The sequence below is a fragment of the Hemiscyllium ocellatum genome, chromosome 1, assembly GCF_020745735.1.
Source record: "Hemiscyllium ocellatum isolate sHemOce1 chromosome 1, sHemOce1.pat.X.cur, whole genome shotgun sequence".
NCBI classification, from domain to species: Eukaryota; Metazoa; Chordata; class Chondrichthyes; order Orectolobiformes; family Hemiscylliidae; genus Hemiscyllium; species Hemiscyllium ocellatum.
Genome location: NC_083401.1, coordinates 132,753,839 through 132,776,125, shown reverse-complemented (window position 1 = coordinate 132,776,125; position 22,287 = coordinate 132,753,839). Strand labels below are relative to the sequence as shown.

The 22,287-nt window shown below is 39.5% G+C and overlaps 1 protein-coding gene across 2 annotated transcripts in view; it reads left to right on the top strand.

Moving 5' to 3' along the window:
- cds1 (CDP-diacylglycerol synthase (phosphatidate cytidylyltransferase) 1) overlaps positions 1-22,287 on the top strand; it is a 126,861-nt gene that overhangs the window by 78,433 nt on the left and 26,141 nt on the right. For both annotated transcript variants that reach the window (XM_060832082.1, XM_060832090.1), the window contains 3 exons: positions 5,392-5,489; positions 14,646-14,785; positions 19,425-19,483. In XM_060832082.1, coding sequence (XP_060688065.1) covers positions 5,392-5,489; positions 14,646-14,785; positions 19,425-19,483 — 297 coding nt within the window. The remainder of the gene's footprint in view (positions 1-5,391; positions 5,490-14,645; positions 14,786-19,424; positions 19,484-22,287) is intronic.

Here is a 22,287-nt window from a genome sequence, read left to right as displayed (position 1 = left end):
CAGATACTAGAGTGGTGCTGAAAAAGCACAGCAGGTCAGGCAGCATCCGAGGAGCAGGAAAATTGATGTTTCGGGCTTTCCTGCTCCTCGGATGCTGCCTGAACTGCTGTGCTTTTCAGCACCACTCTAATCTCATCTTCACTCCTTTATGTCCATCTGTTTGAAACTTGACACACAAGCACATTTGAAACAAAATTATCCCCATTTACATTTACCAAATTTGAACTGAGCCACGTATTGTTTACTGTAAACCACGTTCCTCACTCAATGCTGCATTCCTACAGTTAGATAAACCTGAACAAATAGGTTTCCATGATAAACTATCCCCTTTACCTGTGTCACGAATATCTGCTGATTTGGCATTTTCTTACCCCTCTACTGGTGTACAGAATTCACTTTATAGGATTCACCTTGCACAATTACTCTCTTCCCTGGACCCTAGATTGACCAATGCTTAGTGACAATTGTCTCCCATCCCACATATTTGACTAAGGTGAAGATATTTCCTCGTAACATTGTCTTCAGCCTGGCATACAATTCTGTGGTGGCTACCTTCTCAGCATTTCCTCCATGTTAAAATTTGTCCATAAAAGCAAATCCTTTGATTTGTTATACTATCACTTTTTGAAACCTTTTTCCATCTTTCCCTTGATTTTATCTATGACAATATGTGCTTATCAGTTAATACACTTGCTGTGATCATTAGTACACTTTCTCTCTCATCCCTCCAGATTTTGTTCTCCTGTAGTGTCTTTCTGATTTTTGCTTTCTGTGTCTTCCCGTCCTCTGAATTTAACATGATGCTATAATCTCAGCTGATAGAACTACAGGACATGGATTCTAGAGTGACATTCTGACTTGACCATTTAAAGAACATCAAAGTAGTGATTATTCACTGAGACATAGTCACACAAAGCTGAAGAATTTCTTTTAGCAAGGAAACAGACGTATATTTATACAAGAAACATTGGATTGGCCATGCTGAATTTCCCATAGTATCCTGGGACATGCAGGCTGGATGAATTAGCCATGGGAAATGCCAGGTTACAGGGATGGGGTGTGGGGGGGAGGGGGGGCGGGGAATGGATCTGTGGGATGCTCTTTGGAGGGTTGGTGTGGACTTGACGAGCCAAATGGCCTGATTACACACTGTAGGGATTCAATGATTCTATGAAAAACAGAAGCTATCTAAGTATCAATCACAGTTTGAAAGATCTTAAAGCAAACAGCAAAACAAAGTTTCAACCCTTTCTGTTACAGAGATTCAAATCTGTAGAAATTAAATTCAACTTAATTGATTCATCCCAGTTCTATTCTACGACTGTGAAATCAATTTAGATGAATACTCTCAAAACTGATACACACGACTTTATCAGCTTTTCGTAAGCTCAGGTTTCTAACCAAACATCTCTGATTTGAAAATTTCACAAACTAAACTTTAACACTGAGTAAATGTGCTTTCCCTGAATTGCCTTTTATTCATTTCTAGGGAATTATATTTCCTTCTCAACACAGTCAAGTCTCCTCTAAACTGTACTAAGACCTCTAACCTCTGTGTTTCTGAAGCTTAAAATCATTTTTTTGATATATCATGATCCAAATAAAGCAAATGGCTCTCTGTTTATATCACCTCTCATAAATCACAGCAAAATCAATCTTTTCATGTAGTGAATTAGGTCACTGTTTTGGAAGATCTTCCTGAGCTGATTTTTGTTTTTAATTACCCTTAAACGTTACACACTCAAGTCGTAGTTTTAAAATGTAGACTCAAAATATTTTGTGTATATTAGATTTTGTCACATTATCTCCAAAGAAAAGTGAAAATGTACCTTGGAGAAGCATTTTCATTTCCATCTAACAACATTTTTACTACTATTTGTGTGCTAGTGACCTACTTGCCTTCAGTCGCATTATTTTGTCAAATACTTTGTCCTCATGATAAAGGCTTTCGAAACATCTTTCCTACTATTAACTCCTTGCTTATCTGTTGTCTTTGAGATGTTTATAGTATCTTCCACTGTGAAGATCAAGGCAAATCATTGGGTGAAAATATCTGCCATTTCTATTTTCTTCTTTATCATTTCCCCGGTTGCATGCTTCAAGTGTCCCGACACACACCCTCTAGCTACACTTGTTTTATATACAATTTTAAGCTTTTGTCATTTGTTTTTGTTTGTAACCAAGTTACTATCATAATCATTTTCTTTTTATTAGACTTTTAATCTTCTGGTTCCTAAAAAAAAAATAAAAATTCTACTGCTTTCCACTAGTTTTCACTGCTCTGTATGCCTCCGATTTGGATGGGCTACTGTCCAAAGCTACTTGAATAATTTTGTACCTTGCTGCTGTTGTCTGCTAGCACATCCTCCCTGCTGACTGTGCCATTGTCTACCCCAGGAGCAAGAATCTCACACAACAAAGTAACCTAAGGGTGTAGGTTTTTAGTTCCTTGAAAATTGAGTTGAAATAGATGAAATGGTGAAGGTGTTTAGCATGCTTGGCTTCATTGGTCAGTGCATTAAGTATAAGAGTCGGGATGTCATGTTGTGGTTGTACAGGACATTGGTGAGGCCATTTTTAAAATACTGTACTCAATTCTGGTTTCCTTGCTATAGGAAAAAGGTTAAATTTGAAACAGTTTGAAAAAGATTTACAAGACTTTTGTTGGTATTGGAGGGTTTGAACTATAGGGAGAGGCTGAATAAGCTGGGACTTTGTTCCCTGGAATGTCAGAATTTGAGAGGTGACCTTTTAGAGGTTTATAAAATCATAAACAAAATGGACAGGTTGAATAGCTAAGGTCTTTTCCCCAGGATAGGGGAGTCCAAAACTAGAGGGCATAGATTTAACATGAGAGGAGAAAGATTAAAAAGGGACCTGAGGGGCAACTTTTTCAGGCAGAAGATGTTGTGTGGTCTTGTTTTTGGAGTCAGAGGGTGGAGCAGAGCTGTAACTATATAACTAACTAACTGAGGGATTCAAGGCCTTGTTTTCTGAGTTGATGGAGCAGAGCTGTAAGTTTTTATATGACCACTGGATTCATGGCCTTGTTTTCAGAGTCTAGAGCAGTGCTGTAAATATATAACTAACTGGCAGTGGGGAACGCAGGGAGTAACTGAAACCAAACTGAAAAAGTGATGTCACAGGACAGTTGTGACCTGATTGGCTAATAGGAAATCTGTCCTAGATTTGGAAAAAGACACGGTAAAACAAATTAGATTAACTAATCGGGATTAACTAACTAGCTAATTAATTAACTAAGTAGAGGTGGCTGGGCAAGTGATGTGCTGTAGCTGTGTGATATGGGAGTTGGCTGATCCCGTTGCGAACTGCAGTGACCACATCTGCAGCAAGTGTTGGTTGCTCGAGGAACTCTGGCTCAGAATTGATCAGCTAGAATCTGAGCTTCAAACACTGCGGCATATCCAGGAGGGAGAAAAGTACCTGGATGCTCTGTTTCAGGAGGCAGTCATACCTGGTTGATTAAATATCACAAATTGTCAGTGGCCAGGGACAGCACGGTGTGACTGTAAGTCGGGCAGGAAGAAGAGTCTCACCTCTTGACCTTGTCCAACAGGTACAAGGTACTTGCTCCCTGTGTGAATGAGGAACAGAGCTGCAGGGAGGATGAGACAGCTGACCATGGCACCGTAGTACAGGAGACCATTCAAATGAGGGGAGCAAAAAGTCAAATGGTAGTTGTAGGGGGATTCTATAATTAGGGGGTTAAATAGTATCCTTTGTATGCAAGATCAACAGTCCTGCATGGTATGTTGCCTGACTGGTGCCAGGTATGGGATAGTTCTGAATGGCTTGAAAGGATATTGGAAAAGGATAGAAGGATCCAGCTGTTGTAGTCTACATCAGGACAAACATCATAGGCAAGAAAGGAGGACTGTTAGGGTATTATAAAGCACAAAGAATAAAATTATGGACAGATCCTCAAAGTGTATAATCTCCAGGTAACTATCTGAGCCACAGGCAAATTGGCTTAGGATTAAGAAAATAATGGAAATAAACGTACGGCTAAAGGAGTGGCGTAGGAAAGAGGTTTCCATATCATGGGGCATTGACATAGGAGGGATCTGTAACAATGGGACAGTTTTCACTTGAACTGATCTGGAACTGGTGTTCTAGCGAAAGCGATAAATAGGCTGTTCACTCGGACTTTAAACTAGTGAATCGGGGGAAGGAAAGGAAAAACAACAAGAAGTATGATGGTAAATAGAAAGAAAAGCAGCAAGTTAGCGTGTGTGCAGGAGTGTTTAACTACATTGGCAGACTATGAAAGAAGTTGAAAGGAAGGATAACTCAAGAAAATTATTATTGGAGATGTCAGAATTCATAAAGAGGGTATTAAAAACTAGCATGAAGGCTCTTTACCTAAATGCTCGTAGCATTCAGACCAAGGCAGATGAGTTAGCGGTACACATCATTGTGAATGTGCCATTGTGGAGACATGGTTTAAGGATGATCACGACTGGGAGTTAAATATCCAAGGGTGTCAGACTGTTTGAAAGGACAGACAGGAGGAAAGGGAGGGGATGTAGCTCTGATATTCCAGGATGACATCAAGGCAATAGTAACAGATGATATGGCAAGAGATGAATCCATTTGGGTAAACTTAGAAATTTCAAGAAGAAAATGTCACTGATAGACATAGTCTATAGGCGACCAAATAATAATATCACATTGGAGTGGACAATAAGCAAAGAATAAGCTAATGCCTGTAAAAATCTAATTTTCATGGGGTATTTAAATCTGTATGTCAATTGGTCAAACTGGGTTGGTCAGGGTAGCCTTGAGGGAGTTCATTGAATGTATCTGCAATCATTTTCTTAAACAGTATGTACTGGAAATGATGAGGGAGCAAGCTATCCTAGATCTGGTCCTGTGTAATGAGTAAGGAATAATTAATGATCTCATAGTTAGCGATCCTCTTGGAAGGAGTGATAACAGTATGGTTGAATTAAAATACAGGTAGAAAGTGTGAAAATAAAATTCAATACCAGGGTCCTGTGCTTAAACCAAGGAGACTACAATAGCATGAGGGGGAACTTGGCTAAAGTAGACTACAAGCAAAGACTTTATGGTGGGACAGTTGACGAACAGTGGAGGATCTTCAAATCAATTTTTCAAAGTGCTCAGTGAAAGTATGTCAAAGTGTGGTATTGGAAAAGCATCTGAGGAACAGGAGAGTTGACGTTTCAGGCATAAGTATTTCATCAGGAATATGGAGGAGGAAGGGGGCTGAGATAAATAGGGGAGTGAGGGTGGGGCTTGGGGGAAAGTTGGTGGGAAAGCAATAGATGGATTATTTCTGTAACTGGAGTGATTAAATATTTTAGAATCAATTTTGAATGTACACCAATTTTTCATATTCTCTTTTAGGTTCTCTATGTTCAAATCAAGTGTTTTCATGAGATCATCACAATTGGTTACAGAGTTTATCGTTCTTATGAACTGCCTTGGTTCAGAACATTGAGCTGGTGAGTTTGTTCAAAATAAATAAAGTGCATTTTTATTGCTTGTAGAAGAGCGAGGGAAATGAGAGTCACTTTTATTAAGCTTTCACTGTAAAATGTAGTAGGAAAGTCATGAACGTGCATTTAAATAAAAATATCTTGATAGTAGTGCCACTTGTGGCTTTGTCTGTTTTCCTTCCTTCATTTCGTAATTCTGTGCATCTTTTGTTACAGCTGTCACTATAAACGTATTAAAAATCTAAGTTAATTGCAAGGCAAAACCTCAGTATCACATTTGACCGTACTGTAGTAGGGAATTGAGCAGTGATCCAGCCAGAGTAAAGCAGGCAATCAGATGTTTAATTTATAAATACATATCTTCTTGCCATCAAAATCTTTACAGGGTCCCAAGGTGCAATAGTGACTAATGGAGATTGACAAATGGCTTGTATTAGAAGATTCAGGTTTTGATTTTAAATAAAGTTCCCAAAATAGTCAAACATTTAGTAGATTCATTGGAGTTTTGAATTATTGAACCAAAACACAGAACTTAAATTGAAAAACATCAAGTGAAACTACATAGTACTGTGGAGTTGGAAATAATCTTGAACAGTCAGGAGCTGATCCCTTGTGTTGTTAAGTTGTGGCTGTGAACAATGGTTAGACAGACTTGCACTGTTTATCTTTAAAAGAAGACATCTATGAAAGTTGTTCACAATATGATAGATTGTAAGGTCTTTGATTTATGTATTTGTTTGAATGTAATTTATTTTAAAGTTTTGATTTTAACAGTGGCATATAGATATTGTCTGTCTTCATGAAGGCAATAAGTCCAGAAGATATAGGAGTAGAATTAGGTCATTTGTCTCATTAAGTTTGCTGCTCCATTCAATTGTAGTTGATCTGTTAGTTAACCCCATTTTCCTGCCTTCTCCCTGTAACCCCTGATCCCCCTACTAATCAGGACCCTGTCTATCTCTGACTTAAAGACACTCAAAGACTTGGTCCCCACAGCCTTCTGTGGCAATGAGTCCCAGAGAACTGCCCTCTGACTGAAAACATTCCTCTTCTTCTCCATTCTAAAGGGTTGTCCCGACACTCGGAGGCTTTGCCCTCAGGTCCTCGTCTCTCTTACCAATGGAAACATCACCTCCAAGTCCACTCTATCCAGATCTCTCCATATTCTTTAAGTTTCAATCAGATCCCCTCTTATCCTTCTAAACTTTAAGTACAGACCCAGAGTCCTCAACCACTCCTCGTGACAAGCCCTTCATTCTCGGGAACATTCTTACAAATCTGCTTTGGAACCCATCCAATGCCAGTGCATCCTTCTTTAGAAATGAGGCCCAAAACTGCTTTCATTATTCTGACCAGAGTCTAATACAGCCTCACCAGTACATCCCTGCTCTTGTACTCTGCTCTTGTAATGAATGCTAACATTACATCTATCTTCCTATCTGCATGTTAACTTTAAGAGAATTCTGAACTAGGACTCTCAAGTCCCTTTGTGTTTCAGATTTCCGAAGACTATTCCCAAAATAGGGCCTCTCTTCTTTCTACCAAAGTGCAAAACCTCACACTTTCCTGCATTGTATTCCATCTGCCTGTTCTTTGTACACACTCCAAGCTTGTCCAAGTCCTCCTGCAGCCTTTCCATTTTCTCAGTGCTACCTGTCCATCCACCTATCATTTGTACCATTTGCAAACTCAGCACCAATGCCCTCAGTTCCTTTATCCAGACTGTTAATGAATAACCTCAACAGTTTGTGATCCCACCACTGACCTCTGAGAAACTCTACTAGTCCCAGCTGCCATCTTGGAAAAGACCCCTTTATCCCCTCTCTCTGCCTTCTACTAGTCAACCAATCCTCTAGTCAAGCCATTACATTGCCCCTAACACCCATGGGCTCTTATTTAACAGCCTCCTATGTGGCACCTTGCCGAAGGCCTTTTGAAAATCCAAATGTATCACATTCATTGGCTCTCCTTTGTCTAACTTGCTTTTTACCACCCAAAAAATTCTAACAGATTTGTCAGGTATGCCTTCCCCTTGACTCAGCCTTATTTTACCATGCACTTCCAAGGATGACTCAATCTCCTCTTTAATAAAATAGTCTAAACTCTTACCAACCTCCAAGGTCAGGCTAACCGACCTATATTTTCCTGTCTCTTAATGCCCAACCTTCTTTAAACAGTGGTGTTATATTAGCCATTTACCAGTGCTCTGGAACCCTCCCTGACTTCATTCATTCCTGAAACATTACCACCAATGCCTCTCCAATTTCCTCAACTACCATCTTCAGACTCTGGAGTATAGTCTATCTATCCGCCTTCAGACATTTCAGCTTTCCCAGTACCACCACCTTCGTGATGACCACTATGCTCACCTCTTACCCCTTGATTTTCTTGAAGTTCTTATATTTTACTTGTGTCTTCCACCATGAAGACTGATGCATAGTAACTGTTCAGTTCCTCTGCTATTTTTTTTGTTTCCCATTTATTTCTGCAGTCTCATTTTCCAGGTGGTCCAATGTCCACTCTTGCCCCTCTATAACTTTTTAGGTATCTAAAAACGATTGAAATCTTCTTTTTATATTACTAGCTAGCTTACCCTGCTATTATATCTTCTCTCCCCTTATTGCTTTTTTAGTTGTCCTCTGCTTTTTTTTAAAAAGGCTTCCCAATCCTCTGGCTTCCATTAATGTTCACCACATTGCTTTCTCAATTGCTTTTATGCTGTCCCTGACTTCACTTGTCAGACATGGTTCCTTTAACAACCAACTTGTAAGTTTTTTTAGCCTTGCTTTTTTTTTTAAAAAGCATAGTACGAGAGAAACTTCCTAAATAATTTTGGGGTTTTGTTTTTATTGGCTGAGTTTACAAGAGAACAGGGTAAACCGTTGTGCAATGGCCTTAAGTTAGAAGGTTCTGGAAGTGATTGTTTGGCTTAGGGCAGACACCCATAGCTTGAAGAAAACTATTTTGGTATTAGTTTTGAAGAAGTCTTGGTGAAAGATATAAATGAAACCAGTTGTTCCTAAAGAAAGGGAGTAGTTTAGCATGTCAAGAGATAGATTATCTCAATGTCTAGTTTATTCTGGACCAGAAGTGTGTGCCTAAAACCAAGAATGTTATTTGAAGTTGAGAAAGTCTATGCTGTATTATGTGAACATTCAAGGCAGGGGTAATCTACTGTTCAGTAACCACTGCCTCAATTCCAGGTCCTGTTCTATGTGGGTTTTTCCCAGCACAGCCAACCCTTCTTCAACTATTTGCATTATCCATTTCCACCCATTTAGTTTACTGTCTTGGCAATCCCTTTGTCTGCTTCTCCATTTTTTCCTCTCTGTTTCTGGGTATCATGTCCATCTATTTGACTCACTCTTTCCTAACCACAACCCCACCCACTCAACCCTGTCATCAGGGTAACTACCATCCATTTCCCAGCTACTTTCAGTTCTGATGAAAGATCACTGGAACTCATTAATTTTGCTTTTCACTCCATAGAAGTTGCTGGACCTGCTGAGTTTCTCCAACCCTTTTTTAAAACATAGAATGATTTAAATTTGTGTCCTTTAAGTTAGAACTTGAAGATTTCTTTATCGGCGTTTCAAATTAATAAAATTTACACACAATAAATTTATTCATATAATAACATATTCTTTCAAAAGAATTTAGGAATGATCATGAGAGGACCCAATTCACTATTGTTATATGCAAAAACAAAGCAATTTAGTATGCTGTCAAATTTGTATCTCTGGATTTGAAACATACAGCCAGCCGGCAGTATTTTCTACTTCATATTCTGAATTTTCATTAAAGTGTAAATTCATATTTTTAAGTTGAATCACTTGGGTAATAATTATAATAACAATTTGGATGTGACTGTAAAATTTACCAGGTTGATATAAAGGAACTAGTGATACAAAGGAATAGAAGTGAAGCATCAAATTAACTCTATGTAAATTATGCTTCAGTTCAATCCTGTTGCTATATCATTGATGTTAAAGTTCAGAGGCTTGTTTTGCTCTTTATTTCAGTTCAATAATATTTCAACACTCTTTCTCCAAAATTGAGCATTTTTATCTCCTATAATTGGTCATTTTTATCCCCCTGTAACTGTCTCAAGAGATGTAAGCATTGACTCATAAATGTTCCCACTTGAATTTGGAAAACTATTTCATGGATGCACAAGCAAGATCATGATCTTCTGAAATTTATTCTTCCTTGAGAAGTTGACATCATTTGCAAGACCAGTATTTATTGCCCGTAGCTAATTACCTTTGAAATGAGGTGACTTATAGGCAATGTCAGAGGGCAGTGATGACCCATTGCTGTGGTTCTGGAGTCACACTACGACAGACCAAGTAACTATGGCAAAATATTTAAATCTCTTGGCATTTATTATTTGTTATTTTTTTTAAAAAGTAGTTCATTGGCATAAGCCTGAGGATTATTATTATAGAACAAGCACAATTGAACTTATAACCTGCAATTAGAGGTGCATTAGAGGTTTGGATTAGGAATTGGCTGGCTGGAAGGAGACAGAGGGTAGTAGTTGATGGACTAGGTTCATCTTGGAGTGCAGTTACTAGCGGTGTACCACAGGGATCTGTTTTGGGACCGTTGCTGTTTGTCATCTTTATAAATGATCTAGAGGAGGGCCTTGAAAGCTGGGTGAGCAAGTTTGCGGATGACACAAAGGTCGGTGGAGTTGTGTACAGTGAAGAAGGATGTGGCAGGTTACAGCAGGATATAGATAGGTTGCAGAGCTGGGCAGAAAGGTGGCAGATGGAATTCAATGTAGCTAAGTGTGAAGTCATTCACTTTGGTAGGAGTAGCAAGAAGATGGATTACTGGGCTAATGGTAGGCTACTTGGTAGTGTGGATGAGCAGAGGGATCTTGGTGTCCATGTACACAGATCTCTGAAAGTTGCCACCCAGGTAAATAGTGCTGTGAGGAAGGCATATGGTGTACTGGGCTTTATTGGTAGAGGAATTGAGTTCCGGAGTCCTGAGGTCATGTTGCAGTTGTATAAGACTCTGGTGCGGCCTCATCTGGAGTATTGTGTGCAGTTTTGGTCGCCATACTATAGGAAGGATGTGGAGGCATTGGAACAAGTGCAGAGGAGGTTTACCAGGATGTTGCCTGGCATGGTAGGAAGATCGTATGAGGAAAGGCTGAGGCACTTGGGCCTGTTCTCATTGGAGAAAAGAAGGTTTAGGGGAGATTTGATAGAGGTGTACAAGATGATTAGGGTTTAGATGGGGTAGACACTGAGAACCTTTTACCGCTAATGGAGTCAGCTGTTACTAGGGGACACAGCTTTAAATTAAGGGGTGGTAGGTATAGGACAGATGTTAGGGGTAGATTCTTTACGCAGCGGGTTGTGAGTTCATGGAATGCCCTGCCAGTAGCAGTGGTGAACTCTCCCTCTTTATGGTCATTTAAGCAGGCATTGGATAGGCATATGGAAGTTATTGGGCTAGTGTAGGTTAGGTAGGATTTGGTCGGCGCAACATCGAGGGCCGAAGGGCCTGTACTGCGCTGTATTTTTCTATGTTCTATGACCACTGAGGTGCCTTTCAGTTCAGTGTGGTTGAAAGCTTCAAAAGATTATTTAGTACTTATTATAAATCATGAATGTAATTGTTTTTATAAAGAATTATGTTTTGGAGCTTAAATGTAATTACTTACATTTCTCATTATTTATCATGTGGGCATAGTGAAATCGTAAATAGGCATGAAAACTTTATTCTATCGCATCTCTGCACTGGTTCTGAGGCCTGGCTATAACAGATACTGAATGAGTTGGCGTGGAGGACAAAAGAGCAAAGTCTAGTTGTGTTGGCATAGGGCTGTTAAGAGCTATGCTGGGTAACTGGGGTGGGTAGAGGACAGTATTACATGGAGGAAGTGAGACACCAATAGACATGGATGGATGTATAGTTTGACAGGGAGATTATTAATGCCTAGAGGGCCATAGCTTGGCATGGAGGTTATGAGGAAAGATAAGGATTTTTCAGAGGACCATGAGATGGCATGGGTTCAGTGGTAGGGGGCGTATGCTAGATGTTAGGAGAGCTGTTTTTATTTTTTAATATAGAGATGTAGTGACCTCCTCAGTCACAGAGGAAGGTATTTCAAATAGCCCACCTTGGGCCTAAATTCCATTCACACATACCTAAACGAGAAATAGACCATTTGAGTAATTTTGCGAAGCGAGGAATTTTCTGAGCTTTGCTTCTCTAACAGGGGACTACATTTAGCTCTGTATGCCTGTAGGCCATCCTACATTCCCATGCCAGTTGTTTAACTTATTTTATTTGCAATTGCTTTCAAATATAGTTTCACAGTTTTCTTGACCAAGGAATGATGTTTAATCAGGATTGAGAAGATTGAGAAAAATTTAGAGAACATTTTAAAATGGGGGGTGTGAAAAGCTATGAGAAGCAGAAGAAACAAAGTGTAAAATGTGTGTTTGAGTGCAAAAGACTGTAGTTTGTATCATGTGTGCATTGCCTGAAGATGGCTTATTGCCTCATTATTTACCGAAGCTTCATCCTGTGTTGTTTTTAAGTGGGGTTTTACCATTGCTTCTCGTTCTCAGGCAGGACGAGGAGAAAGGTTCCATATATATCTCAGTCAGATAATAAATCAAGCCCACGCTGCTGATGTTTTTCTGAAACATGCTAGTCATCTCACAATCTGGACAAACTGAGCACTTTATAGCATGTATTCTTCCCATTGAATTGGCGCACTGCTTTCACTAATTACATTGCATCTTCAGTATTATAGATTTTATCAACTAAAGTTACATGAAATGCGAAATAAGTCATTTGGCCATCTGGTCCATACTCATGGTGGTGTGACCAAATGAGGGGATGGAGTGGTTCTCTCTCCCTCCCACTGCTTGTTTGATTGTAACAAGGTTTATTATTTTACTACAGTAGGATATAATTACAAATCCATTGTGTACTCATCTCTTCATGTGCAGTTTATAAGGATTAGGTAGACTTTCTTGCGTGTAGCAAGTAAGGGGCTCATTTTGTTGAGCTAAAACCCATTCAGCTGAAAATACTGAAAATGTGAAAAATACGTCTTTGCTTGTACAGCTCTCATGCAGTGAAACACACAAACACACTCAAACTAGATATGCAAAAAATACAAATTATAGAATATATAAGATTAACTTTAGCCAAACGCAAAAGGAAAGCACACACCAACTAAAAAGATTGAGCTGTAACCAAAACAGTTACAGGGAAGATTTTGTTTTAGAAAAGTAGGCAAGAGTCACAGCAGCTGCATTGCTGTTTCTCTACATAGAGTAAATCCCCTAAAGGTCATTGTTTGCAATAACCGAGGGAATGTTAGGAAAGTTGATAGTCATTTTCTTATCATGAATTGGAAGACACCGTTGTCTATCTGAATTTAGGATGTCTGTACTTCATGTGGAGTTTTTTTATTAGCTATTTCAGAACTGGATAAGAAAGTGGTGAAAATAAAGAAAGCTATTGAGAGTAAGTTTTTGCACAGTATAAATGTTTAAGGCCTATCTGAAGAGGACTAGAGAGGTACCTGCTAAGCGATGGGAAATACCAGAGGACCAACCTCCTGTAAATGTGAACTTTAGGATTCACCATATACAGAGGAGGTGGTAGAGGCTGGTACAATTACAATATTTAAAAGGCATCTGGCTGGGTACATGAATAGGAAGTGTTTAGAGGCATACAAGTCACATGCTGGCAAATGGGACTACACTTGTTTAGGATATCTGGTTGGCAGATATCTGGACTGAAGGTTTTGCTGCTCTACAACTCTACGAATCTGCATAGAATGATGTCCTCCAAGGATCAATGACTTTTTGTTCCTGGGATTAAAGTCAGCATTCCTTGCCAATCTGTAATTGCCCTAGAAAGGTGATGGCAAACTGTGTTTTTGACCTGCTGCACCTCAGGGGTTGTTGTGATGTCCACTGGACTATTAGGGAGTTCCAGAATTTTGACTTGATTATAGTGAACAAATAGTGATTTAGTTCCAAGTTAGGATTATATGAGCTTTGGAAGGGTACTTGCAGCTGGTGGTTCCCATGCATTTTCTGTCCTTGCCTTTCTAAGTGGTGGAAGATGCAGGTTTAGTAGGTACTGTCAGAGGATCCTTGCACTACACCTTGTAGGTGGTACTGTGTGTCAGCAGTTAGGAGAGTGAATGATGGTGGTGAATGGAGTGCCAATCAAATGGGCTGCTTTGACCTTGATGGTGTTCACCTTAGTGTGTTGTTGGAGCTACACCCAAAAAGGTAAGGGGAAGAGTACCCCATCACATTACCGACTTGTGCCTTCTAGATGCTAGACAGATAATAGAGAGATGGGAAGTGATTTACTTGCTTAGAATTCTGAGCCACTGACCTGCTCTTCCTGCCACAGTATTAATGTAGCTGATCCTATTCAGTTGTGTTCAGTGGTAACCCCCAAGATGTTTATATGGGGAATTGAATGATGTTAATGCCGTTGAATGTTAAGGAACAATGGTTGGGTTATCTGTTGATGATAGTCATTGTTTGCCACTTAAGTAGCACAAATGTTGTTTGCCACTTGTCAGACGTAGCCTGGATATTGTCCCAGACTTGATACATATATTTGCAAACTGCTTCAATATCTCAGGTATCACAAATAGTGCTGAATATTGTGTGATCATCAGTAATTATTTCTCCTTCTGACCTTACAATAAGGGAAGGTGATTAATGAAATAGCTGAAGATGTTTGGGTCTAGGACATTATCCTGAGAAAGTGCTATGTCCTAGCTCTTAATCAAAACAATAATCCTTGTGGTAAGTATGCTTTAACAGCTGAGCTTTCCCCTGAATCCCATTGTCTCAAGTTTTGCTAAGGCATCTTGATGTCATGCTTGACCAAAGGAGGCCTTGATGCTAAGAGCAGTTGCTCTCTCACCGCACCACTGGAGTTCAACTTGTGTTTGGACCAAAATTGTAATGAGGTCAGAAGCCAAGTGACACTGGCGGTACGTAAACTGAGCTTCAGCGAGCTGTATGAAATGAATGAAATTAAAGAAAATTCAAGTTGAAAATATTGTGCAACTTAAAATAGCCATGTATCAAACATTAATGAAACATTTTGATTTTAAATGAAATATTTTTGCATACTTGTCCTTTTTGACAGGTACATCCTTCTCTGTGTAAACTATTTCTTTTATGGAGAAACAGTTGCTGATTATTTTGGTGGTCTGGTGCGAAGGGAAGTGCCACTTCAATTCTTGGTCCGCTATCACCGCTTCATCTCATTTGCAATGTATCTAGCAGGTGAGTAAAGTTTAGTGTATTTCCAACATTGTAAGTCTTTAGATTGGTTTTACTGTACGCTGTAGACCTGAACTTGTTTCTTGTGATTCAAACAATAATGTAGATTTTTCTTTGAACAGGACACCTCCAATTTTTCATAGTTCAGTTGTTCTGAGCTTTTTGCAAAGCACACTTTTTTTAGCAGTGACTTTGAAATGGCCTTTATAGCTCTTAATGATATGTATAATAATTTTTTTTAAAACAAAATTGTCACCCTCTAGTCTGGCTAAAGGAGTTTCTGATTAACATTTTGCATGACTAATATATCAAGTTTATGTTGCTATTTTTCTGAAATAACAGTTCAGCCATTTATTTAGCCATGATCAAAAGCAATCAATGGCAATTGAAGTTCATTTTACCTTTAAGCCCCTAAATTGTGCACAGTACAGCTGCATATCAGGTTAATCCAATATTTGGTACAATATATTAAAACTTAGCAATTTGATAATTGAAGTTTAAAACCAAATCCAAACCTGATCTTTCATTTATATGAAGTTTATGAAAACAAGCTTAATAATTGGAAAGACTTTGTTGAAGTTCAGCACTGAGATGCCAACATTTTCAGTTTATTTATTCATAGTATGTGGTGTTGCTGGCTGGAGGAGCATTCGTGCCCCTTAGTTGCCTCTGAGACTGTGGTGCCGTGCTACTGCCTTGTAACCCATTTGGTCTAAGTAGATCCAGAATGCCGTTGGAGAAGGAGTCCTGGATTTTAACCCAGAAATACTGAAGGCATGGTCATGTATTTCCAACTCAGGATGCTGAGTGACTTTGGGAACTTGCTGGTGATGGTGTTCCCATGTATCTGCTGCTCTTCTCCTTTGAGATCGTAGTGGTTGTAGGTTTGTGAGGGTGTCATTTGAGGAACCTTGGTGTATTTCTGCAATGCATCTTGTACATAGTATATACTGCTTCCATTAAGCCTTTGTGGTGGAGCAAGAGAATGTTTGTGGGTGTAGTGTCAATTATGTGGGCAACTTTGACTAGATGATGTTGAGCTGCTTCCAAGTGTTGTTGCAGCAGCACTTCTGCAGACAACTATTCCATTGCAGTTCTGACTTGTGCCTTGTAGATGGTGCATAGGCTTTTGGGATACAGGAGGTGATGACCTGCAGTTGATGCCACAATATATATACTGCTACTCCAGTTCAGTTTTTGATCAATGGTAGATCCCACAATGTTCATTGTGGAGAATTCTGCAATAGTGGTACTATTAAATGCAAAGGTCAGTGGTTGGATGTGGTCTTTTCCTGGTACTTAATTGGTGCAAATATTGCTTTGCCACTTTAATCCTATAAGTGGATGTTATCCAGGTCTTTCTGCATTTGAATTTGGATTGTTTCAGTATCTTGACTCCATGCTCTACGGTCTGTTCCCTGGGACGCACACCGAGATGAACATCAACTGTATCTGGAGGATCATCAGCTCTGTGAAGGACGCTCTCTGGGCGGTCTGAAACCTGTTGAACTTCCAACTGAAGGAGTTGACCCTGACTGTGTGTTGCAGACTGGCACATTCCAAAGTCCAGAACTACGTGTTCAGGGACATGCTGAAGCTTTGGGCAGCTGCCGCCAAGGCGCGGTGGGGAATGACCACCGTGTAACGTCTGCCTGCCTAAGCATAGGGACTGATGTAGTATGGGGGCTCCGCTGACCCCCCCCCCCTCCTCCTCCTCCTCCTCTCTTCCCCCCCCCCCCCCAGATAAATATGTGGTTAGTAATCGTACAGACCTGTGTATGTGAATGATTACTCTGTCTCTGTATGCAAAGAAATGGAATGTTTACGTATGTATGGCAAGACCAATTGTACTGATCATCAAAATATTTTATGAATAAAGTATATTTTTGAAATTTAAAAAAAAGTCAGAAGCTGAATGGTCTTGGTGGAACCCAAATTGAACATGAGTGAGTTAGGAAAATGCTGTTGATAACGTCAGCAAAGGGATGAGAGATGTCAATTAAGAGTTGACTGGGGCAGTAATTGGCCAGTCAGGATTTGTCCTACAGAACATTGGGCAATTTTGGGCTGCTCAGCACCATCCTCCTGACCTGTCCCATCTTTCAATCTTCCTTCCCATCTATCTGCTTCACCCTCCTCTCCAAGCTAATATCTTTACCCCCACCTCTATCCATCTATTGCACTCTCAGCTACCTTCTCCTCAGCCCCACCGCCTCCCATTTATCTCTCCATCCCGAGGCTCCCAGCCTCTTTCCTGATGAAGGGTTTTTGCCTGAAGCGTCGATTTTCCTGCTCCTCAGATGATGCCTGACCTGCTGTGGTTTTCCACCACCACTCTAATTTTGCCCAATATTGAGTAAAAGCCAGTGATGTAACTATTGCTAAGAGTCTTGCAAATTCTGAAGCATGCAAATTTCATATTATTGTCAGAATGTTGTCACGGCCCATAACCTTTGCTGGATCCAGTATCTTTAGCTGTTTCTTTCTAATATGTGAATTGAATTGGTTGAAGACTGGCATTAACTACTTGATAATTCTGCATATAGAATGCTTCAAATGCTTCAGCCTTATCTTGTGTATTTACATGCTGGACTCACCCATCACGAAGGATGGGATTCTTATGGAACCTTCTCTTGTATTGTGTTCATGACCAGATGAGGCTGTGCTGCAGACTTTGATCTGATCCATTGGTATGGAAGTGCTTAGCCTTATCTGTCATTTGCTTTTTTATGCTGTTTGTCATGCAAGTAGTGCTGCTTTTTGGCTTCACCAGTTTGATATCTAATTTTTTTAGGTATGTCTGCCGCTGGCGCACTTTCCTGCATTCTTCATTAAATCATCCTCTGGTTTAACGGTAATGATAGAGTAGGATACGTGTTGGGCTGTGAGGTTACAGTTGTGTTAGAGTTCAGGTTTGCTGCTGCTAATGACCCATTGGCACCTTTTGCATTGCTACATCTATTCAAAGTCTATCCCATTTAGCGCCAAACAATTCAATGGACAGCATCCCCAAAGTGATGGTGGCCTTCACCTTCACGATGACCACTCTTATGTTTGTCCAAGACAGTATCAGTATCTGCTACAGATAGATTTGTGAAGGTGATGTCATTTTTCTCTATTGTTGGTTCCCTGACCACTTGCCACAGACTTTAGCAGCAGGTTTCCTTGCCCATGTTTGACTTGATGTCACAAGACTTCACTGTGTTCAGAATCGATGTTAAGGACTCCCAACGCAACTCCCTTTCAATTTCTTGACCTTTATGCCACAATCTCTGCTTTGTCTGTCCTGATGATTCTCTGCCACTGTTTGCAATAAGCTGTTGCCGCTAATTAGTTACTGAAAGACTAAAGAATTATTCTATCAGCTGCCTTCTGACTGCACAGTAAAGAATGGAAATACCCTAGAATGTTTTAGCTTGTAGGGTAATTCATAATTGTATTTGTCCGTAGATAGAATTCATTTTTTTGTAATGTAAAGTAGTTTCTTAAGTACAGAAACATGGTCAGTGCTTGCTGTTAATTTGAGTTCATTACACAGAAAAATTGGGAACTTTGGGTAATTTGATTAATTATTTTAACTATTGTAATGACCCCAGGAGTAGTGGGGTTGAATATCAGTGCACTTACCCTGGTGTGTTGTGGCAAGAGTGAAAGGATAGACAAATAAGCTGCGCCGTGATATTGTTTTGCTCTGAAACTGATGCCATCTAAAATGCTTCCAGTTTTATTTTGAATTTGGTTCATGAAAACAGACCTGGGTGATGATGCCTTATTTTATTGTTTGTTTCTTTTCTTCTTTCCTTCCTCCTTCCCTGTAGGGAAGCCGCCAAATCCCTAATGAGCACCTTCACATGAAGGCACATGGCAAGATTGCAATTTGTGTTTAGAGTTGCACAAAGATGTCTGCTCTTAAATTCTGATCCTCAGAATATTGGTGTTTAAATTGATTTAAATTTTGATTAGGATTTTGTCTACAGTGGTGACATTGAATTAACAATTTGTTACTGTAAACTATTAAGAAATAATAGGATTTCATCTTAAAATTTTCAGGGACGTGAAATGTGTGACTTCCATTGTGACTTATAAGCATAGCACACTAGCGTCTCCCTAGACATTTGAGGAGATCAGTAAATATGTACTCTTATACTCGATACAGTAAAAAGTGTTAGTAAAACGTATAGGAGAAAGTGAGGACTGCAAATGCTGGAGATCAGAGCTGAAAATGTGTTACTGGAAAAGATCAGCAGGTCAGGCAGCATCCAAGGAGCAGGAGAATCGATGTTTCGGGCATGAGCCCTTCTTCAGGAAAGGCCTTCTTCTGAAGGAGGGCTCATGCCTGAAACATCAATTCTCCTGCTCCTTGGATGCTGCCTGACCTACTGCGCTTTTCCAGCAACACATTTCCAGTTAGCAAAAAGTATGAACTGTTAAGTAACTTTTAAAGTGGTCTTTCAAACAGTGAGCTTTTTAAAATTAGGTTGAATATTGGTTTGAATGACTAATAATAATGAATAAGTTATGAAATTTGCCTCTACCTGAGAGATTTGTATGAGATGGTGTATTAGAATAGTTTTCACCATAATTTTCATGTATATTTTTGCATATTATGAAGGCCAATATATTTCCTGCTGTCATTTTACAGGTTTCTGCATGTTTGTTCTGAGTTTGGTGAAGAAGCATTATCGACTGCAGTTTTATATGGTGTGTATGCAATATTTTCTTTGTGGTTGTTAACAAGTAGGAAAGTGTTCCACAGTGCTACAAATTTTAGAAATGTTTTCTGCAGTAAATGACCATCTAGATTTAGATGATCTAATGGGGTGGGTGGGGGGCGGGGGGAAAGCGAACGGCACCTAACAGGTCTGATATCATCTTACAAGATTAACACAGAAAAATTTGTTTGCCTCAATACCAAAACTCCTAAGTAAAATAAATGGAACAGTGCGTTCCCAGTTCCTGACCAGCGCAGACTCGCAGAACAGATGTACTGGTAATTTGGCACATGTAAATTCTAAAATTGTCAGCTTTATTTGGAGGTCATAAAAATCTTATGGAAAGTGGAAAGGTTTACCTCTCTGCGGTGCTTGTTATGATTCTGTTACAAAGTTGAAGAAGACTTATTACATATGCAGTAGTTATCTGTCCCACTTTAGACTAGATTAGTTGGGAATTTTTAAAATTCAAGATCAAACACCAGAAATCTGTTGTTCAAGAGAAGTGTATTTTTGTATCCTTAGTAATAAAGAGTAAAGAAAGCATATAAATTAAAACTATGATCTCACTCACTCAAACTCTTTCCTTTTCAGTGTCAGCAAGACAAAACTTGGTGCCTTTACCTGTAAAATGGCAAATAAATTAGAGACCACTTGGATTAATTGAAGTTGGTGGGAAGAGTTCAACCTCTTTGCATTTCTAGTATTGGGCTGATAAATCACTTTGTTTGAATTTGGAATCCAAACATTAAATCATTAAAATCAGCAAATGGATATTTGAACCTGATTTCAACTGTGTTGACTTATCTAACATTAAGAACCTGTCCAGTCAGTGTATGGCCCAATTTATACAGTGAAGTGAAACATAATATCCTTGTTGAATTCTCCTTGTAATGAAGCCAATTACCGCAAAAGCCTCCTTGATTGCATAGTGTAGCTGCATGCTAACTCTTGTTACTTATCAGTGAGACTTCTTCATGCGTGACAGATATTTTAAGACCCATTTGTTTCAGTAAATTATAAATTTCTGAACAAATTTTAATCGTTCAGCCATAATACTTGACACAAGATGTGTTTTTCAAATTTGATTCTGCAGTGTTTGATTTCATATGCTGAAAATCATAAACTAAATTTATATAATTGCTGTATTGAGAATTTTATGCAATGGGAGATCAATGCATGAATCAGATGTGCATCAGTATTTGAATATTAATATATCACTGATGCTCCATTGCTTGTGTGAGAACATTTTGTTTTTCTTCTAGATTCTCTGTTCAATTTTCTTCTCTTAAAGGTGATAACTTTTATTAGAACTTAATTCCACAGTGCTAACATCTACATGTTACCATACCGCAGTGGCTTCTTTCATGAATAAGCTTAATGAAACTTTCTGGCACACTGTTTGCATATGGGCCATTAAGCAGAGACTGTTATCCACAATGGGCACTTGCATGTTTTTGTTAACTCAATTTTTATTTAAAGTAAAGATTGCTGTGATGCAGCTTCATTGCACCAACAGTCCAACAAGTATGACCATAATTCGGTTAGATTTAAAATAGTGATGGGAAAGAATAGACCAGATCTAAAAGTTGAAGTTCTAAATTGGAGAAAAGCTAATTTTGACGGTATTAGGCAAGAACTTTCAAAAGCTGATTGGGGGCAGGTGAAGGGACGGCTGGAAAATGGAAAGCCTTCAGGATTGAGATAACGAGAATCCAGAGAAGGTATATCTCTGTCAGGGTGAAAGGAAAGGCTGGTATGCACAGGGAATGCTGAACGACTAAAGAAATTGAGGGTTTGGTTAAGAAAAAGAAGGAAGCATTTGTAAGGTATGGACAGGATAGATCGAGTGAATCCTTAGAAGAGTATAAAGGCAGTAGGAGTATATTTAAGAGGGAAATCAAGAGGGCAAAAAGGGGACATGAGATAGCTTTGGCAAATAGAATTAAGGAGAATCCAAAGAGTTTTACAAATACATTAAGGACAAAAGGGTAGGTAGGGAGAGAATAGGACCCCTCAAAGATCAACAAGGCGGCCTTTGCATAAAATGGGGGAGATACTAAATGAGTATTTTGCGTCAGTATTTACTGTGGAAAAGGATATGGAAGGTATAGAATGTAGGGAAATAGATGGTGACACCTTGCAAAATGTCCATAATACAGAGGCAGAAGTGCTGGATGTCTTGAAATGCATAATGGTGGATAAATCCCCAGGACCTGATCAGGTGTACCCTAGAACTCTGTGGGAAGCTGGGAAGTGATAGTCACAGGTGAGGTGCTGGGAAGACTGGAGGTTGGCTGACGTGGTGCCACTGTTTAAGAAAGATGGTAAGGGCAAGCCAGGGAACTATAGACCAGTGAGCCTGACGTCGGTGATGGGCAAGTTGTTGGAGGGAATCCTGAGGGACAGGATGTACATGTATTTGGAAAGGCAAGGACTGATTAGGGATAGTCAACATAGCTTTGTGCGTGGGAAATCATGTCTCTCAAATTTTATTGAGTTTTTTGATGAAGTAACAAAAAGAATTGATGAGGGCAGAGCGGTAGATGTGATCTACATGGACTTCAGTAAGGCATTTGACAAGGTTCCCCATGTGAGACTGGTTAGCAAGGTTAGATTTCACGGAATGCAGTGAGATATAGCCATTTGGATAGAGAACTGGCTCAAAGGTAGAAGACAGAGGGTGATGGTGGAGGGTTGTTTTTCAGACTGGAGGCCTGTGACCAGTGGAGTGCCACAAGGATCGGTGCTGGATCCACTACTTTTTGTCATTTTATATAAATGATTTGGATG